This window comes from Sturnira hondurensis, unplaced genomic scaffold (assembly GCF_014824575.4).
Source record: "Sturnira hondurensis isolate 20B ecotype Veracruz unplaced genomic scaffold, ASM1482457v3 Scaffold0024230, whole genome shotgun sequence".
Lineage (NCBI taxonomy): Eukaryota > Metazoa > Chordata > Mammalia > Chiroptera > Phyllostomidae > Sturnira > Sturnira hondurensis.
Genome location: NW_028096861.1, coordinates 816,955 through 835,812, shown reverse-complemented (window position 1 = coordinate 835,812; position 18,858 = coordinate 816,955). Strand labels below are relative to the sequence as shown.

Genomic DNA, 18,858 nt, shown 5'->3' with positions numbered 1-18,858 from the left:
TTGTTAAAACCACTTCTATGTCATGTTTGTAACTTTTTTGTTCTCTAATAACTTTTGGTATGAGCATGTCTTTGTCTGCCTATTTCTGTTTAAAGTGAATTTCGAAGCCTGTGGACTTGAAAGCTCTGGCTTTAGCCTCAAAAGTCCAAATTCCTGCTCTTTCCAGGTTCCCAACCCACTGGGCAGCCTTGTAGTTATCTCCATAGCAATGCCAGGCCCCTTCTGGCAGGTAAACCTGTCTGGTGAATCCACCCCCAGAGGCGTGTCAGTACCATTTCCTGGAGCAATCTCACAGGGTGACTCCACTTTCCATTCCTGTTCAAATACTTTGCTGCCTCCTCTACAGCTGCCAGACCTGCTCCTGCTGCTGCTCAGGTAAATCTCATTCCTTCCTGGCACCACTATAGACAGAGGTGGTTGATAAAAGTCTTGTACATGCACCGACCTGTCTGTCTTTCTCTCCCTTTTATGATCTCTCTCTCTCTCTCTCTCTGTTTGTTCCTTAGGGAGAGCATCTGGAGAGTACCTTACTGACCACCGACAAGATGATGAGTTCAAGCTATTGGAATGAGACGAGCAGCAGCAGCAGCTGTGGGACTCAGCAGCTTCCAGAGGTCCTGCAGTGCCAGCCCCAGCATTACCACTGCTACCATCAGTCAAGTCAAAACCAACAGCCTCCAGAAAAAAATATAGTGTATGAGCGAGTGAGGACCTACAGTGGGCCAATGAACAAGGTGGTTCAGGCCTTGGACCCCATCGGCTCACGAGAAGTGCTCTCCCCTCTGAAAAGTTCCTCCTCCTACCAAAATTTGGTTTGGAGCGACCGTTCCCAGGTACCACAAAGACAAGCTATTTGAAAGAGGAAGTCTTGAACCTTATTTCTTTTCTTTCTGTTTCTTTGCCTCTGTTTTAAAGGATGTTATCGCTCGGTGGAATACAGCTACATATGTGATGTATAGTAACCTAATTTCATCTCTTAGCTGTTTTTTCATTTGCTAGTGCCTGTGGTTGTTTGTTACCAGTTCCAATGATTTTCATATAATCAACTAGAGCATAGGATGGCTTGTTTTTGATTGGAGTATCTGATCTGAGGTTGACTTTTGCCCCTACCACAAAGTAGTCCTCAACTTGACTACAATAATTTTTATAGAATTAGTTTTCTGATTCACTTCATATCAGAAGTAAACAATTTTTTTGTATCAAATGACACTGATACAATGACATGAATGGACTGACAAATAAATATTTGTGTTCAGCAAATAGTCTGTTGTTCTAGGATAAATGACAGGCATAAATCCCTGTTTGAATTGCCACATGTGTTTCAGCTTCTGAAAATGACACATTGGCTCTTGTATAACTAAGGGAATAATTTATGAATGCTGGTAAAAAGAGTATTGAAAGAGTGGATATAGGATTAGGGAAGTCAAGATGTAAGAAGTTGCTTATATGAAAGCTAAAAAAGGGTAGAACTCTAAGACACCCTTTAAAATGAAATAAATTTGGCTTTAAAGGAGTTATTTTAGCATGAGTATCTGTGCTAATAATCATGTCAACAAATGTAAATGAACATTGCAAGATTATATAAAATAACAGCTCTTTGTTTTCATTCTTTAACTATCTTTACATTAAATTTTTATGTCTTTAAACTTTCTGAAAACTTCTGTCCAAACTGAAATTATGTTTTTAAGACACAATTTGTATTGTAAAGAGCTCTAAAAAAGAGAAAAATATAACCATTAGAATATTATCCTACATTGCATTATCATACCAATCTTCAATGATATGAATTAAGCTCAATTTAGAGTAGGATATAAAGCAATGTTTTGACATATATATATAGGACTATTTTTATAGAATTAAAAAATATATGTAGATAACCCAACAACTACAAAGCCACAATCTTTTCTTTCATCCTTAGCTTAACTTGTGGGGAAAATATGAAGAAAAATCCATGATTTACTGTTATGAATTTCTTCATTGAGAAAAATTCTACCTATATTTAAGTCAAAGGGGAAAAATATACAGGTCAAAATTACTAGCTTGTATAAGTGATAATAATGCAAATGTGCATTCCAATAGTCTACACTGAAGTGGATGTCACCTGTGTTTGTTAGTAGCCCCAAAACAATGAGAAGTACAAAAGCAACAGTTGCCATTGTCATAAGAATGTGAAAACCACCTTACTTGTCATAGTTATTTAAACAATCTCTTTTCTTGTCAACTTGCTAGAAAAAGATAAATAGATAAAATTAAAAAGCTGAAGCTTGGCAGCTCATAAATATTTACCACAGAACACTTTTTAGGACTGTATTTTATTGCATGCTCCTCAGTTCAATTTACCTTTCTAATAATCCTACGACCAAGCTGGCTGGGCTTTTTACAAGCCTTTCCTCGTTTCTACCTGATAGTTGTGTAACTGGTCCTTATGATACTGCCTTCATTGGAATATGTAGCTCTCCATAGAGGACTCTATAAAGAACCTGAGAAATCAAAAGTATGGCTACAGACACTAGGAGAAGAGATTGCAATGGAGGGTGTTGTGAAGTCTGAAGTTATTTATAATTGAAAAGAAAGAAAAGTAAGGGCTTGGTGAAAATCAATGAGGTAATATTCTGGATATGTGGTGAAGTAAAACAATAAGTAGCTTCATTCTCTTAGTGAAACAAAAGGAAAGAAAATTTGGCTATAATATTTCAAATTGAGTTAGATATCAAAGGACACTCAAGAAACTTTGACAGCTGCCGTAAAGAATGTAAATAGGAAAAGCTTCTATTTTATTTTCCTTTTTTCCCGTTTCTTGGCAGGATTATATTGTATAAAGTAGGACCTAGGTTTGATCTGAAAGTACCTTCCTGCTAACAAAATGGTTAAGATGTGGCCAGGTGAGATGTGGTGACAGCTTTGTTATGTACCATGCCAAGCACAAGCAAGCAGTAAATAATATTCAAAATGCTTTTGTTTGTTTGTCTCATGTGCTGTTTCAGAGACATTTTGAGTTGGCATGTAGCAATGATTCTCATGCCAGAATTTGTGACTGTGACACCTATGAAAACGGTTAGTCATCTGAATTCAATTAAACTTTTACTTTAATTGTTTTTAGCATTTTGGTATTTGGATGACATTCTGAGAATTCATAAGATTTTAAAAAAGACACAATTGCCAATAGTAAAATATGTTCCCTTTGAGAAACTGAAATCGACGCCACTCTGCTTTGCTTCCTGAATCTTAATTTTAGCTTATGTATTTAATTTTAGATTTAACCAAATGCTTTTTTAGCATGTTAGTATTTTCTATATATGGCTTCTTAGTGTATGTTTTTCCTCTTTTGCCTTCTTGTATACTAAAATGGTATTGTTTACAGATGTAAACATATTTTCAATTTCTCCAGATCTAATGTTGCTTTCTTTCTTGTTTATAATTGATCAGACATATATTATTATTCTCTTGATTATTATTTTGATTGCTTGATAGAGTATTCCTCAAAGAAAATTTAGTATAGAAAAATAGTTGCTGGTGAAATCGTCTACATCGGTGGTAGAATTACAATTACTATGTTTATTCATGTGAACAGGTAAAATCAAACACAGGTGTAATAAAGGTCATGGATACATTTGAAAATTGAATGTGGTATTGTGAATTAATGTAGTTCTAAAAACTACATAAAACAAAAGAAATGTAAAAATCTTCATGATTCAACTTTTTAAAAAGCTTAAATATTAACCTACCACCACAACATACAATTATATACTATCTTTTAAATGAACAATATTGATGTGAATTACTCACTGGACATGTGTTTTTCCATTCCATTAAGTTAGCTTTTCACAAAGTTCAAGGTAGTTTCCCTGCGTTCAGAGATGTGTGGTGTAGGAAATAGATCAAGTTAATTTTTAATGCCACTCATTCATTGAATAGGTATTTATTAAGTGCCTATTATGTAGGAAGCACTGTAATTATGTGGATAAGTACCATTTGCTTATGTAGGGAGAGGCTACACTGAGGACAGACACATAGTACCTAGTTTGTAGGTATCCCATATGTCTATCTTTCATTTTTAAGTATTATTTTGTGCCTTGGCCATTGATTATTTCATGTAATACAGCATGGTTTGATGAAAGAAGGTTTGAATTTGAAACTTGCAACTAAATTAAATTCAAGAGAGCAGCCCAGAGGAAAATAGATGTTTATACATGGCCTCTGATCTCAGTAATTGTTCAGCATGGACTTACCTTTGTTACATGATTGTTTTTCCATTTTCTTTTGTTACAAAGATTGTGGATAGTTCCCTCACTGTGCTTGGACTTCTATACACTATCAGAAAATTTTCCTATTCTGTAGGGAGGGATGTAGTGCTTTGATAAATTGTTGTTCAAGGGTGTGGTCTGTTAAGAGGTGTGGTTACTAAAGTGAATGATTGTTCAGGGAAGTAGGTGGCCTGAAAAAGGAATGAGGTCATAGGATAAAGAGGCACACATTTTCAGCTTTGGTCATTCCTTTAGTGCCGACAATTAAATGCAGCTATAGAAATTGTGAGTGCAGCTAATTGCTGGGTGAAATTGTTCATGCCAATTGTCTTTGTCTCTTGTTTAAGGGAGGTATAATGAATTCTCGAGGCTGTTTTCAGTTAATGACATTCACACACAAGCTGTCATTTGTGTGTGTGTGTGTGTGTGTGTGTGTGTGTGTGTGTGTGTGTCAAGGCAAGGGAGGGGGAGCAAGGTGGAGGGGAGCAAACTTGTTCTTTAACTGTCCTGATCCAAATTTCTTTTTTCTTTTTTATTGTTTATACTGTTACAGATGACCCCTTTCACTTTGCCCCCCTCCATCCAGCCCCTACTCTTCCCCCTAGCCACCTTCACCACATTATTTTCTGTGCCCATGGGCTATGCATATATGTTTTTTGGCCAAATTTCATTTCTTGATGATTCATAGTAAAATAAGTGGGAGATCTGCCATGTTCTTAAGCCCCATTTAAAAGTGAAAACCTTTTTAAACAAGTCTATTTGTGGTAACTTTTTCATCATACCAGCAGCTATTTCAATAATGATCCTTTTTTGATTTCCAGTGCAGCATATATATTTCTCATTTTTAAGGACAAAAAGCATGCATTGCTAAGAAAGTATATACTCTATTTTATCTTCTAGTTTCCTGTAGGAAAAGAAGAAAAATTATTCTGGAATGAGTTTCTTAAATGAGAATTGGTACTGGGGGAAAGAGATGAGGGGAAGGAGTTCTATTACTAGTACATTTTAGTAATTTTCTACTGCTTTCATCACATGAGAACAGAATCACAGATTTTAATTAAGGAAGTGTTTGTTTCATCTAAAGAGAGATCATTATAATTTACATGATTACTCCTGTACAAAGTTCAAAACAACATCTCAACAATAAGCTAAGGCAGGTGTTCAACCACGTCACTGGCTTTGAAAAGTTCTAACAAAAGCATCTCCCATACTATTCAGAAAATTTATTCAAATGGAAGTTTGCCTTGGCAAATTTTGTCAGCATAAATGTCAGGTGGTTCTTAAAGATATTGCCTCTTTGGAAACTGTTTGGCGTGGGCTGTTCCAATTATTACTTAGAGTGATTCTCCCAGTCATTAGGACTGACAGGAACATCCACAAGTCTCCCATGGTTTTTCTTCTATGAACATTATATTACTGATTAGTTTTTAAGTACAGTTTTATGAGTCAAATTAAACAATATGAAAAAGTTCCATGTTCATTTCAACAAGGTTCCAAATATTTAGAGAACAATGTCCTGTACTATGTATGTCATCTTCTCTGTTTATTACCTAATTCTCACTCCCAGCTGTCTCACTGTCTCTCTTGTGTCTATTGGACCAAGGTTTTGAATTCTTTGATCAGAGCTACCAATAGAAAAATGAAAGCCAATAGGGATTTACTGAAGGGCTTCATATTTTCTGAAGTCTAAAGATCGGTCACAGAGAACACCGTGTGTAGAAATTGCCTGTACAAGTGAGTCTATGTGGAATGTGTCTCCACATGTGTCCATGTAGAGCTGCAAATAATTGTGTAGAAATGGCTTTGGCAGCATCAAACTATGAAACTGGCTAGAATAATGGCTTAGGTTTTAAACTTCTTGGCTTTAGTTCCTGGTTCAAGAGCTTGCCAGCTATATTCAGCAGTTGCCTTGTCTGTAATATGCCTAACTCATAGGATTGTTGTTAAAGGCAAATGCAATAATGTAGGGTGAAAAATACACAGCACAGTACTCTGAAACATAGTAAGGGTTAATGACACATTACCCAGAATAAATTACTTGACCTGTCAGGACTTCAGTGTCCTCATGTGTAAAGTGAGGACAACAACACCTTCCTTTAGTGTTGCAGTGAGTATTGAATAAGATAACATGTGAAGGTGTCCAGCACAATGACTGGAACTAAATAATTATTTCCATGGGTATTAATTTATAAAAGTATAGACAACAAAGCCCTAAGTGACACAGACAAAATAAGTTAATAATCTCAATGAGCAGACTATAAAGTAAGACTTCCATTCACATTGGAAAGAGTAGGTAAACACATATGCTTAGAAAGCTTATTAGGGCTCTACTAGCTAAAAAAGACTAATGAGGAAAAGCATTAAAGCAATTTTCTAAAACTCATAGTATACGATCAAAAGACTGGAACAGCAGGAATGTATTTATAGTGTTTACTAACATAAATATCCTTTAGAAAGAGTACTTTGGAAATTCTCATGCTCTTGGAGTCTTTGATCTTAAACCTCAATATTTGAAATGGACTTTTGTGTCTGTGGTATTTTTCTTTTGTCTTTTTAAAATGCAGTGGAACTGAGCATGAAAGCACACTTGCAGTCTGCCTCTTACCTAATGTTGCCTGTAGAATTGCTCCTGCAATAGGGTAGCATGTGGCTATTGACATTTAAATTAATTAACATCCAATAAATTTAAACACATATTCAGTTCTTCAGTGGCACTAGCTATATTTTGAGTATGCAACAGCCACATACAGCTACTGCATTGGACAGAACAGATAAACAAAATTGCAGAAAGGTCTACTGGACATGGCAGATCTATATATTCAAGCTACTCATTCAAATATAGAAATTCCCCTAAGATATCACACTCAAAGAAATTCATGCTGGTGCAAATGTCTGATCAAAGTGCTGCCAATTTACATGATTAGCTTCAGTGAAAAAATAGGCATCAGATATTGGAGACTGTGTAACATAAATCAGTCAAATGTATAGATCAGGAATACACAGTATACCATGGTGGTTGCAAGCACAGACCTAGAGCTAGACTGTTAGATTTAAATCCTAGCTCCAGGTCTGTGCATGGTATCCTGTGTATTTCTGGTCTACACATTTTCTTATATGCACTCCCATTGTGAACCACCTAAAATCTTTTGAGACATAAGCCAGGGCATAAATAAATAATGCATATCAACATTTCAATGCTTTTAAAATATTGTGTTGTTTATCAAAAAGGCAGATATTTTTATTGCTGTTCATAATTGTTTTTTAAAAATGTTTTTCTCATAAATTTTATTGATTCTTTTGTATAAAAATAGACAAAGATCCATCATTGGGTAATAAGTTGATTAGTTTTTAATTTTTTAAGCTCATAAATGCTTTGGCAGAAGTTTGATACAAATATTATGAAGATATAAAATTGGCTTGTATCTTACTGTGGAAATTAAGATCTCAGCAATGAAATGACATTTGGATTGTAATTTAGAATGTTTTTAAAAATCATTGATAGTCAAGTTCCAAAGTTATGTTGAAACTCCTTGCCTTGATGTTAGGAGAGTCCCATCCTATTTTTACAGTCTTATCTCACACTACCCACTTCCTCCCACTTTGTGTTCCAGACACACTGTACTACTCTCAGTTTCATAAATAAACTAAGCATTTTGCTTTCCTCCCACCCCATCCCCCTTTGTTCAGTCCATTCCCCACTCTGGCAACATTCACCATTCCTTCACTTACTGTGGAATTCTACCCATCCCTCAAAATCTATCTGGAAAGTCATCTACTTCAAGATATCTTCTCCAACCCTGAAACTTCTTACCTTCTCAATGCAATATTCTACTTCCAAATTCATTCCGGATGTGGTCTTCTTTTAACGCGAGTCTCACTTTTCATTTTTTCACTATACGTACTTATATCAAGTAAGTAGTATGTTATTTCTGTTGTTCTTCTTCCCACCCACCATGGACTGCTGAGGGTTTAGGTTTTTTTAAATCAAAACTCTAACACAAATCAAAATAAATGTTTTAGGGAACAAAATGAAAATTCTCTCTCTCTTTCTCTCTCTCTCTGCTTTCTGCCTTCCCTTCTCCCCTCTACCCTCCTCTTTGTGATTATGGCTTGCAAAACTGTTTGAATGTGGCTGCCAGCACTGGTTTTAATAAAGATATATAATTAGGATTGGTTGTGGCTTTCACTCTTCTGTGCCTTGTTTGTGGGGCATGAATTGCCCCTTTAAAAACCTAAATGAAATATTAAATATAAGGAACTATTTTATGTCAATTAGTTTTCTTCCTGGTTCCTGTGTGTCACTAAGCATCTGGATTTGATTTGTTTATATTTCATTTATAGTTTCTTCCCTATGAAAAATATTTATGATTACTTATTATATCAAATGTTGTGAAAGGTTTGTGATTCCTACCTGTCATGATATCATTTCCCTGGAATTTGTTATGATACTTCCTTTACTCAAATTAGCTAATTAATTTGCTTATATAGTCCCTCTACCTCCCCTGCTACTGAAATTCTGTCTAGGTGAAATATTTTTATTTATTGAATCTTACTTACTTATTCTCTAACAAAGACTCCCTCGTGAAAATGACTAGTACTGTTCAGTACTCATCCACATATCAAAATACATGTAGAACTTTTCAAGGAAATATCTTTTTTCTTAAACATAGTATTTTACCCATTTCTGTTCTAACACAGACTTCAGCTTGGATGCATAGCTTCCTGCATACAATTACTTAAAAATCTTCACAAATATTTACACATATAGGTGCCATTATTTATTATTCCATATAACCATTGGAACACAAGTCTGAAGTACAGTAAAAGGAAAATACTTGTTGTAAACACATTCATAACTACACATGTTAAAAGCAACCCTCATCAAAAAATAAAAACTTTACAAATCTAGTTACATCTAAGAAAATTCTCTAGGAAGTTTGCTTAAACCCCCTACAAACATCTCATATCACTCTTTTGCCAAAAACTTTCAAAGACACTCACTATCTACAAATCTCTTACTCTGACTTTCAATACCCTCTACTACCCAGCTCCTATGAACTTACTTATATCCCAGAAATCCCATTTTGGTGTTATATGTTTCAACCAAAATGTGAACTGTTGTTCTCTAAATACAGCCCCCAATTTCCCACAATTATGCATTTGCTCACGTTACAACTGAAATAACCCTATCCCTTATCCTCACCATCTAGATATACTAAAATCACATTATTTTTCAAGACTTTCTTCAACTGTAACCTTGTGATGAAATCTCAAATTGTCTCAGGCTGAAGCTATCTATTAGTCTTTGAAACTTCCATAGAAAGTTCCTTATAGTTTTTAGCATCTCTTTCAATATCATTACATAACAAATATTGAACAAAGAACTTTGTTACACATGTAACTAATCCAATAAAAATAATACCTCATATTAATAGATGCTATGTTTAATTTTTCAGAATTCTTTTATACATATTATTTAATCACTAGAACTCCAAATACTAAGTAGAAAAATTATTATTACTGGCATTGTACAAATTATGCAGTGTACATGTAAGAATACGCATTGTGTATGATTTGTCTTAGACAATAAAGTAATCAAGATTCAAATAGCTCAAAATAGCTGTTCCAAGTTAGAGCAGTTACTTAATGAATGCCTTGGGCTTAGGAACAAGCTCTTGATATTTCTACTCTATGAGCTGTCTCACTTAATTAACCTTAGATACTAAGGTATTTTCAGTTTAAACAAGTTTGTATTTTTTGGTTTCAGTGTATCATTTTATGACTATATTCACTGTGTTTTCTTTCATTCTAATGTTCCATTATCAAAGTGGAAAGTATCGAAAATATATTAAAGGACAAAAATAGATTCTGTGCTGATTTTCAAGATCTCACAATGAAATAATTCTGGCATTTAGAGTATGTCCTAAGTTTTTAAGGTTCTTTCTTCCACCTGAAGGAGAATAACACCTCTTGACCATCTTCTTTCCCTTACTTCTCCAATGCAAACTGATTTTTAATCCACTGTGATCTTAGAATTAGCAATGCCATGTTTAGTTTATATAAAGAGGAAGAGGAAGAGGGCTGCCACATCTTTCCCAAAGTTGGAAATCACTACTTTAGGCAGTGTGGGAAAAGAAGATCTGCATTTTATACCAGGCTTGAGCCTGCCTAATTATAAACAAAATTATTTTCACTATACCTCTACCTGAAGAAAGTTTCCAATAAAACAAAATTATCTATTTAGCAAATCTGAGCCACAGGAATAAATGATTCATATGCTGAATATTTGATTAGAAAAATAGGGTTTTTCTACAAAATTGAAGGGCTTAAGTGATATGTGTTAAATAAAAATTAATATTTTTAGCTTCAAAGCTTAGAGTACACTATAAATATATAATGCAGTTTATAAAAAATCTATTGGATTTGTAGTTTAAATTATTTAATCAGAGCTATTCTGTCATAGTCACTTCCAGGTGGATCTCTTGTTTTCAGGCACCCAAAAGTTGTATTTGACAAATAATAAAAATGACAAATATCTAGTCTCCTATTAGAAAGATAAGTCAAATTTAACAGTGGAATTATGAAAAGCATAAAACTTGAAAAGCATAAAATGGGATGACATGTTATACATGTGGCAAAGTATAGAGATTAAGAGCATGAGTTCTGGAGTTATTTTACTTGTGTTTCAGCCCCAACACCTTAGTGTTAACTGTGTGATGTCCATCTAGTTTCTTAACTCATCTTTCACTAAGTTTATTCATATGTAAAATAGGGGTATAGTAGTACCTTCTTCGTTTGGTTGTTTTGAATGTTAAAATAATCTGTGGAACATATTTGGTATAGAAAGCTTTTAAGAAACTTTACTTATCATCATTATCAAAAGAGAACAAGACTAACAAGTTTAAAGGACTTGAAATTGTTTTGTTTCTGAAAAAAATATATTGGGGATGATCTCCATCTTCAAAGAACATTAGAAATAAAAAGGAGACTTTAAGATTCTCTAATCCACACTAACCCACACCCACATCCTATTCATCAAAGGAGGAAACTGGAGTTCAGGAAGAAGACATGAGTTGTTTAATATCACAAAGCTGGTGTTGTTATAACTAGAATTAGAACCCAGGACTCCTGACTCCATGGCCAGGTCTCTTTCCATGATTTATAATAGTCACCACTACCCTTCCTCTTCTTTTCATTATTTTGTTATAAGTAATGTAAGGCTGTGGCACAGGAGGCATAAGAACAAAAGATGTAGATTTAGACCCTTCTCCTGAGGCACCTTTAAGACTAAGATATCCTCTTCATTCAAAAACATTTAACTGTACTTGAATAAGAATTAAATAAAGAATAAAATAAAAAATATTTCGATCACTTCCTATAGGATAGGCAATGTTTATTTCTGGGGTGACTTGCTGCAATCCTACCCATAGTGAGATACCACTGAAGAGCCTTCCGTTATCAAGATAATGTTCATTTTGGACATTTACTCAGACTATCTTACCTAATTCTGTAGGCTTCCAGGCAAAAGAGTTATCTTTAACAAGTATTTCTGGAATTAATAAATTTATATTCAGATATTTTTTCCCACTGTATAGTCAACCTAATATGATTTCAGTTCACACTGGTCAATATCGTGTGTTTAATGTCTAATACATTTTAAGCTACAACCTTAATATCATAATTTTTGTAGCTATCCCATTTCTCTTGTTTTTATGAGCATTGTAAGCCACATTTGCCTATATCAATGATAATAATGAAGACTCAAAATAGATAAGTAAATTATAATCTATGTAATAAGTGTGCCAGTTTTCAAAATATACAAAGTTTATATATTTTATTTTAGGATCATGCTAGGCTTTGTGTAAATATACCAATTTGCCTATTAAATATTTACTATCTTGGCATCTGAATAAAGTAACCATGCCTATACTACAATAAATAAATATTTTAAAGGTGTGATATATACATAGATACAGATATGGATATAGATACAGATATGGATATAGATACAGATATGTATATTTTTGTGTGTATTTTGTGTTGATATCTGCAAGTTTATAAAACTTCCTAGTAAACTCTTTTATCTTAAAGCCTAGTCCACTTAGCTAGTGAGTTTCATTCTGTTTGATTTGATGATATCATCAAATTGGAATTGGTTAAAGGGAGGGGGAAAGAATTACTGTTTATAGAACACCTACCAGGTGCCAGGCAGTATGCCCAAACTGTTTTGTCAAAGCAGTTGTAGTTTCAGTAGCCCCAGTCAAAAAAGAGTACCAAGTTGCAGAAATGCACCCTCCATACACAAATAGTTTTATTACCTCCTGGTAAATGCATATTGATATAGACATTTGGGAATTTGAGCTAGTATCTGTTAAAACAAATAGTGCACACACTCTGTGCCCTAGCAATGCTGCTTCTTTGTGGGATTTTAGAGTAATCCTCACAGTGCACCAGAATGCTCGTTGCAGTGTAGAGAAAAAACCCAAAACAATGTAGACTCTGATAAATAAGATATTGAACCAACACAATGGAACATTATGTATCAATTTAAAATAATGAATTAAGACATATTTCTAATCTATAAAACAAGAAATATTGCAGAGGAATAAAATAAACCAATATTATTATTTATCCATATATATTTATGTAAAGATACATCTGACAATGATGGTTACTTCTTGGTAAGGGGTTCAGATGGAGGGAGGATGCTTAAGGGAAGGCCTTTGACTTCATGGGGGAAGATCTGTATACAATTTTATGTTAGAATGTGTTCACATACTACTGGATAACTAAAAACATTCCCTTCCCCCTTTATCTCTTGGAACATGCTCCTCTTGTATCTGAAGGCCAAGCCCACCTGATCTTGGTTGTATTTGTAAGCATTTTCCTAACTGAAGAACATGTACCTGTTTGGTCTACTATCTTTAATTATCTGCGCATGTCAAGCACTTTTCCTCAGCTACAAACAGAATGCCCAAAGGCTTTCTTGTAACATTAAGCTTGCATTATCACTCTTGATTTAACAGGCAAAGGGGAATGAAAATGTCAGAAGTTGAACCAAAGAAAAGCAAAAGAAAAACTACAGTGTGCAGAATATTTGGCAGATTGAGTAAATGCGTAGTCCTGTTTTAAGAACAGCATGTTACATCAACATTATAGCTGTACTTGCATATGAGTCTGCCAGTGTACCCTTTGTAAGCCTGTATTCTGACTTTTAATAACCTCCTTGTTCTAAAGAAAAAAAAATACTTGTATGATTGTGGGAATATATCCTGAAGTTGTATCAATTGGTTGTAAATTAAAGTAATGTATGAAGAGATTAAGTAATGCTACCAATTCTTTGCACACTAATAAAGTTATGCATCTTTGTTTATTTGAGAAAAAATAAAGAATGCCAAGATAATCAATAGAATTGCTTTTATCTACTCATTATTAAAATCATATTGTCAGTTTTATGGATTGTTTTTAAACATCAGAACCTACTCTTTTAAATCAAAGCAGAAGCAGACCAGATAAAGCAGAACTACAAGTCAGCCTGAAAGAATATAAGGGCAGTGGTCTTTAGTTGAGATTTCAAAGGGAGTTTCCTGTATTGGTTTGAGAATTTTTACATTTAATGTTTTTCATTGATAAAGTTTGCATCTTGTTTTAATTTCAGACATATTATACATTGGGGTGTAGATTAGCAGAGTTCTCAAAAAAAGGAATGCAACCTAAATGTATAAGAAGGATGTATTATCAAGAAAGCACTCTTTTTTCTTTTTTAAAAAAATTTATTTAATTATTTTTCAAGTACAGTTTTCTGTCTATTACTCCCATCCCATCCCACCTTCCGTGCTACCCCCTCCTCCCATTTCCACCCTTCTTAGTTGTTGTCCATGTATCCTTTATATTTGTTCCTCTAAATCCCTCCCCTATTTCCTCTGAAATTCCCTCCCCTCTGGTCACTGTCCTCCTGTTCTCTATTCCAGTGTCTTTGGTTATACTTTGAAGAAAGCACTCTTAAAATTATTTTATCATTGGGTTATTGGCAAGGCTGGGTCAGTACTACACTCTTCGGATAGATGGGCGTCATCTATGAAAGCATAAAATATTTCTACCTCTGATAGTTTGGGTTACTATACAAATAAAGAAAATAATACCTCAAGAACATAAAACATTCAAATGATGCTGCCCAGGAACAATTTCTGACCCTCCTTTTTTTTGGGTTTCCTTCAACAGGAACTGCATTCTCCAACTCTGAAAATATCTACTTGTGCTCCAAACACTCTGCACATAACTACAAATACTGAACAGGTAAAAGATTTTATAGATCCGATTGGATTATTTTCTCCTTATGTAAGCCTTGCTTATATGTTTAAACAATCTTTGGGCCCTCAGAAGGCTTACACATTGAAAAATGTCCAGAACAACGAATTAGAAAGAGTATTTTCACATATGAGGATTGGCTCAGTCCATCCGAGAACGTGAAATAAGCGCTGAAACAATTGCTGTAAACTGAGATTGTCTGCTCAATCTGATTGCTTTTAGTTTGAGTGAAGCTTATTTTTAGCCAAGGATCTCCTTGTGATTATGTATATTTTAAGGGTCCTTGATTTGATAACAAATAAAGTACACTGATCTAGGACTGATTGATGATTTGTGGAAGTGAAAGTACTGTAAGCTTTCCTTCAGAGAGAATAACTAACAGTACCTTCTGGCTAGTCCTTCTCAAAAGTTCATGATTGAAAAGATGCACAAGTGACTAGATTCCTTACTATTTATGACCTAATAATCCCACTTTAAAGATTATTTTTGAGCCCAAGCATTATACCTTCAAAAGGTACTATAAGTAAATACATTAAGAATATGTTTTTAATGAGCTAGGTACCATATTCAAAAAAGAAAATTCTAAGAACATAAAATATAAACCATCCAAAATTTGTTACTACATAGGAGGGGAGTATAACATTTATGAGATATGGAGGATGAGAGAGAGAAAGATGCTATTCTAAGATGAGGTGCCAGGGTGTGAACTTGGACAGTACAGGGACAAATGGACAAAACTGGTCTCTGGAACTTGGGTACAGTAAAGAAAAGGTGAAATTATGTAAAACAAATAAGTTAACCAAAGAAAAGTTTGCCTAGTTCTTCCTAATTTTATCTAATCTAGAGCTAGGTCAGTAACAGTCATGCATTTATTTAGCAAACATTTGCTTAGTGCTGAGTATGTACCAAATACTACACAAAGATTAATTAGATCCAATCACTATTCTCTAAGAGCTCACAGACTAGCATGGGTCACATACATGACAAAACATAAGAGAGTGGAATAAAGGCCACAATTGAGTTAAAAAATGGAGCCCTATCTTATATATTTATCAAGATAGAATTGTCTCCCAAAAGTCCACTTAAATCACAGCATTGTCCACTATACTTAAATCCACTCAGAAAACTGCATTAAGTGATACTTTTCATAATAAAAGGGCTTTAAAACTGGGTTTACTATATGTATTACTTCTGACCATAAAAATATGTGTTTATTGTAGAATTGTGGCAGTATAAAAGAATATAAAGAAAAAATAAAACTCACTCATGATCCCCTCCCCTAATCAGAAATACTGCTCTTAGCATTTTGTTTTCTTCCATTCAAATAAAAATTATGATCATAGCATATATACAGTTTTATATCTTCATTTTTCGCTTAACCTTATATAATATTGTAAGCTTTTTTTTCATGGAAATTTGTATTACTCAACATGCTTTTTTTGATGGCTGCATATTTCTGCCTATGGGTGATTATTTAATCTTTCCCTTCTCCATAGGAAAGTGTTCCTCTTACTGAACCCTATAAACATTACTGGTTTTAAAATTTTTCCAGTTAAAAAATGGCATTTAAAAATATTTTATTTATTTATAGAGAGAGGGGAAGGGAGGGAGAAAGGGAGAGAAACATCAATGTGCAAGAGAAACATTGGCTGCCTCTCCCACACTCCCAGCTGGAGACCTGGCCCATAACCCAGGCATGTGCCCTGACTGGGAATTGAACCAGTGACATTTCAGTCTGCAGCCTTGTGTTCAGTCCACTGAGCCACACCAGCTAGGGGAAAATATGACATTTTTTGTGATGTTTATTTGATTCCTAGTTTGGCTGAACACTTTCTTAATAGGCATTTGCTTTTCTTCTATTTAAATGTTCATGCTGTTTGTTCATTTTTCTATTAGTGTGAATATTTTTTCTTATTGAGTTATAATAACTCTCATTGCATTAATAATATCAGCCCTTTTTCCATTAAAAGTTTGCAAATGACTTTGTTTTGGTGTTTTGTCTCCCTTTTAATGTTACTTATGGCCCTCCCCCATTACCACACTGAATATTTAACTTAAATGTTTAAACACACACACACAAATATACACATACATTTTTTTATTTTTTAATCTTTTAAAGAATTTATTTATTTATTTATCTTTAGAGAGGAAGGGAAGGAGAGAAGGGGAGAAATACCAATGCATGGTTGCCTGTCATGAGTCCCCCAGTAGGAACTGGCCTGCAACCCAGACATGTGCCCTGACTAGGAATTGAACCGCGATCGTGTGGTTCGCAGGCCCACGCTTGAGCCACTGAGCTACACCAGCCAGGGCTACACATACATTTTTTTCTCTTTGCATCTCCTTCCATTTTTAAAAAAAAATATAGGATGTCCTTTTCAAAGAGAAGATTTAATTAGTAAGTATTAATCTATATTTTTCTAATCATGTGGGAGCATTTGCAATAAAAGAAATATTTTGAAACTCTCATCAAATATAATTTGGAATGTGTGATGAATTTACTGTGAGGCAAATATAATAGAAGTACCTAGCAAATAAACATGTTTTCATATATGTTTTTGAAACTGAAATTAACTAAAACACAAATTCAGATGTCATCATTTATGCAAATGACTAACAATTTTCCTCTGAAAATTGCTCCCCATTATTATTGATGGTTCTGCAGTCACTAAATAACTATAATTATATGCATTTTTAAAATTTTTTCTTCACAGGAACTCCATTCTCCAACAGTGAAAGTCACTTCATATCCACAGACCACTATTAGGAGATATATAGTACAAAATCCTGAACAGGTAATCTATGTCATGCAAACTCTGGTTCCAATGTATAATTCCTTAGAAGTGCATACTGTAAAGAGGAAAGGTGAGTCAGTTACCATATCCCTAAAATCAGATTGTTGAACTTTCTTCTGATTATAAAGTTAATTTCTAATCACCTTTAATTCTAAGGAACCATACATTCTGAGTCAGAGCTGAAACAGTTCTAAGCAGCATGGAAATCTATGGGTTATAAAGTCTTTTGGCTTCTATAGCCCCACCCTTGTGCTACAAAGGATTTTTGTGTGCTTTGAACCAAAGAAAACAGAGGCAAAGTTCTATCATAGGCTTCACATAAAAAATGATGAGTTGTTACATCAGGGGTTGTAGTCTTTAGTCTATTTACATAGGCCATTGACATATCAGTTTGGAAGAGAAAAATGAGAAGTCACTAGTTCCAAAGTGTCCCCATGCCTTGGTTGCCTATGATGTATGAATTTTCAGGCCTATCAATTAGCTATTTTGAAAATTTCATAGTTACATTTTCTCCTAAACTATATGACCTTATGTTTAATTAACTAGGATATTATTATCTGTATAATTTTGAAGATAAAATTAAGAAAACTTCCCCCTCACAGTAATAAGCCTTCCTCAAACACCCCCGCCACACACACATATAAACTTCTTTAGCAGCAACAGTTAAGTTTTTCTTGGGGTTATAAAGGCAGAAGTTCACCAAATAGAAACAGTGTGCCCCAGATAATTACACAGCAGCTCTTTGCTTTGCTCTTTGTTGTGAATCTCTGCTATTGCAGGAAACAATTCTTCCCTTTTTCGCAAAATAAATTTGATCATTTGCTACAGCTGTGGAAAGCAAAGGGTTAAATTAGGGTAACACACGTGCTACTATTCTATGTAGATGGGGAGAATGTACTGTTTTTTGCTTTTATCGATCTTGCCTCTTCTTTCTTTATTTTAAAATCATTTTCTCATGTCTCTTTAGCTAGAGAGGCTGTTCTGCTTGTGTGTGTGTGTGTGTGTGTGTGTGTGTGTGTGTAAGCCTGTGAGCATGCAGTCTCTATTGGAGGTGTTTCAGACATTTGCTTGCGGTTTCATATATCTATGTAAATATCAAAAGAGACTATGGTTACAGTAAAGCAGCTGCTTGCTCCTTCTTTTGCAGAACCAAATGTTTAAGCAAAAAAACCCTGGCAAAGTGTGTGGGAGAGGAGGTCATGAGGAGGGCCTGGAAGATGATAGAGTATGTCTTTCACACACACACGATAGCATGTGCATATTTGCATGCATATTTCATTTGATAACCCTGGCTTTCAAATAATTAATTTTAGATGGTGATTTTTTTCATAATGTGAGAATTGCCATGTTTGCTGAGCATATATCCACAGAGAGATTTAAAATATCAGATCATTTGAATTCCAACCCACTTTGCCAGTGATTCTTCTGTGACTTTGGATGAATTATTATTCTTTAGTTAATGGGGAAAGGGAAGAATTAATATTTATTGGATATACACTCTCTGCTAGGCA

General features: G+C 34.4%; 1 protein-coding gene across 2 annotated transcripts in view; it reads left to right on the top strand.

Annotated features, from left to right (window-relative positions):
- The first annotated feature begins 288 nt into the window (after positions 1–288).
- Positions 289–18,858, top strand: part of POF1B (POF1B actin binding protein) — a 72,359-nt gene continuing 53,789 nt past the window's right edge. The window contains exons 1-4 of one of the 2 annotated variants that reach the window (XM_037038339.1): positions 289–375; positions 507–833; positions 14,466–14,540; positions 17,267–17,347. In XM_037038339.1, the coding sequence (XP_036894234.1) occupies positions 546–833; positions 14,466–14,540; positions 17,267–17,347 (444 nt within the window). In that variant the 5' untranslated portion in view covers positions 289–375; positions 507–545. The remainder of the gene's footprint in view (positions 376–506; positions 834–14,465; positions 14,541–17,266; positions 17,348–18,858) is intronic. The other variant, XM_037038340.1, reaches the window with a different exon arrangement.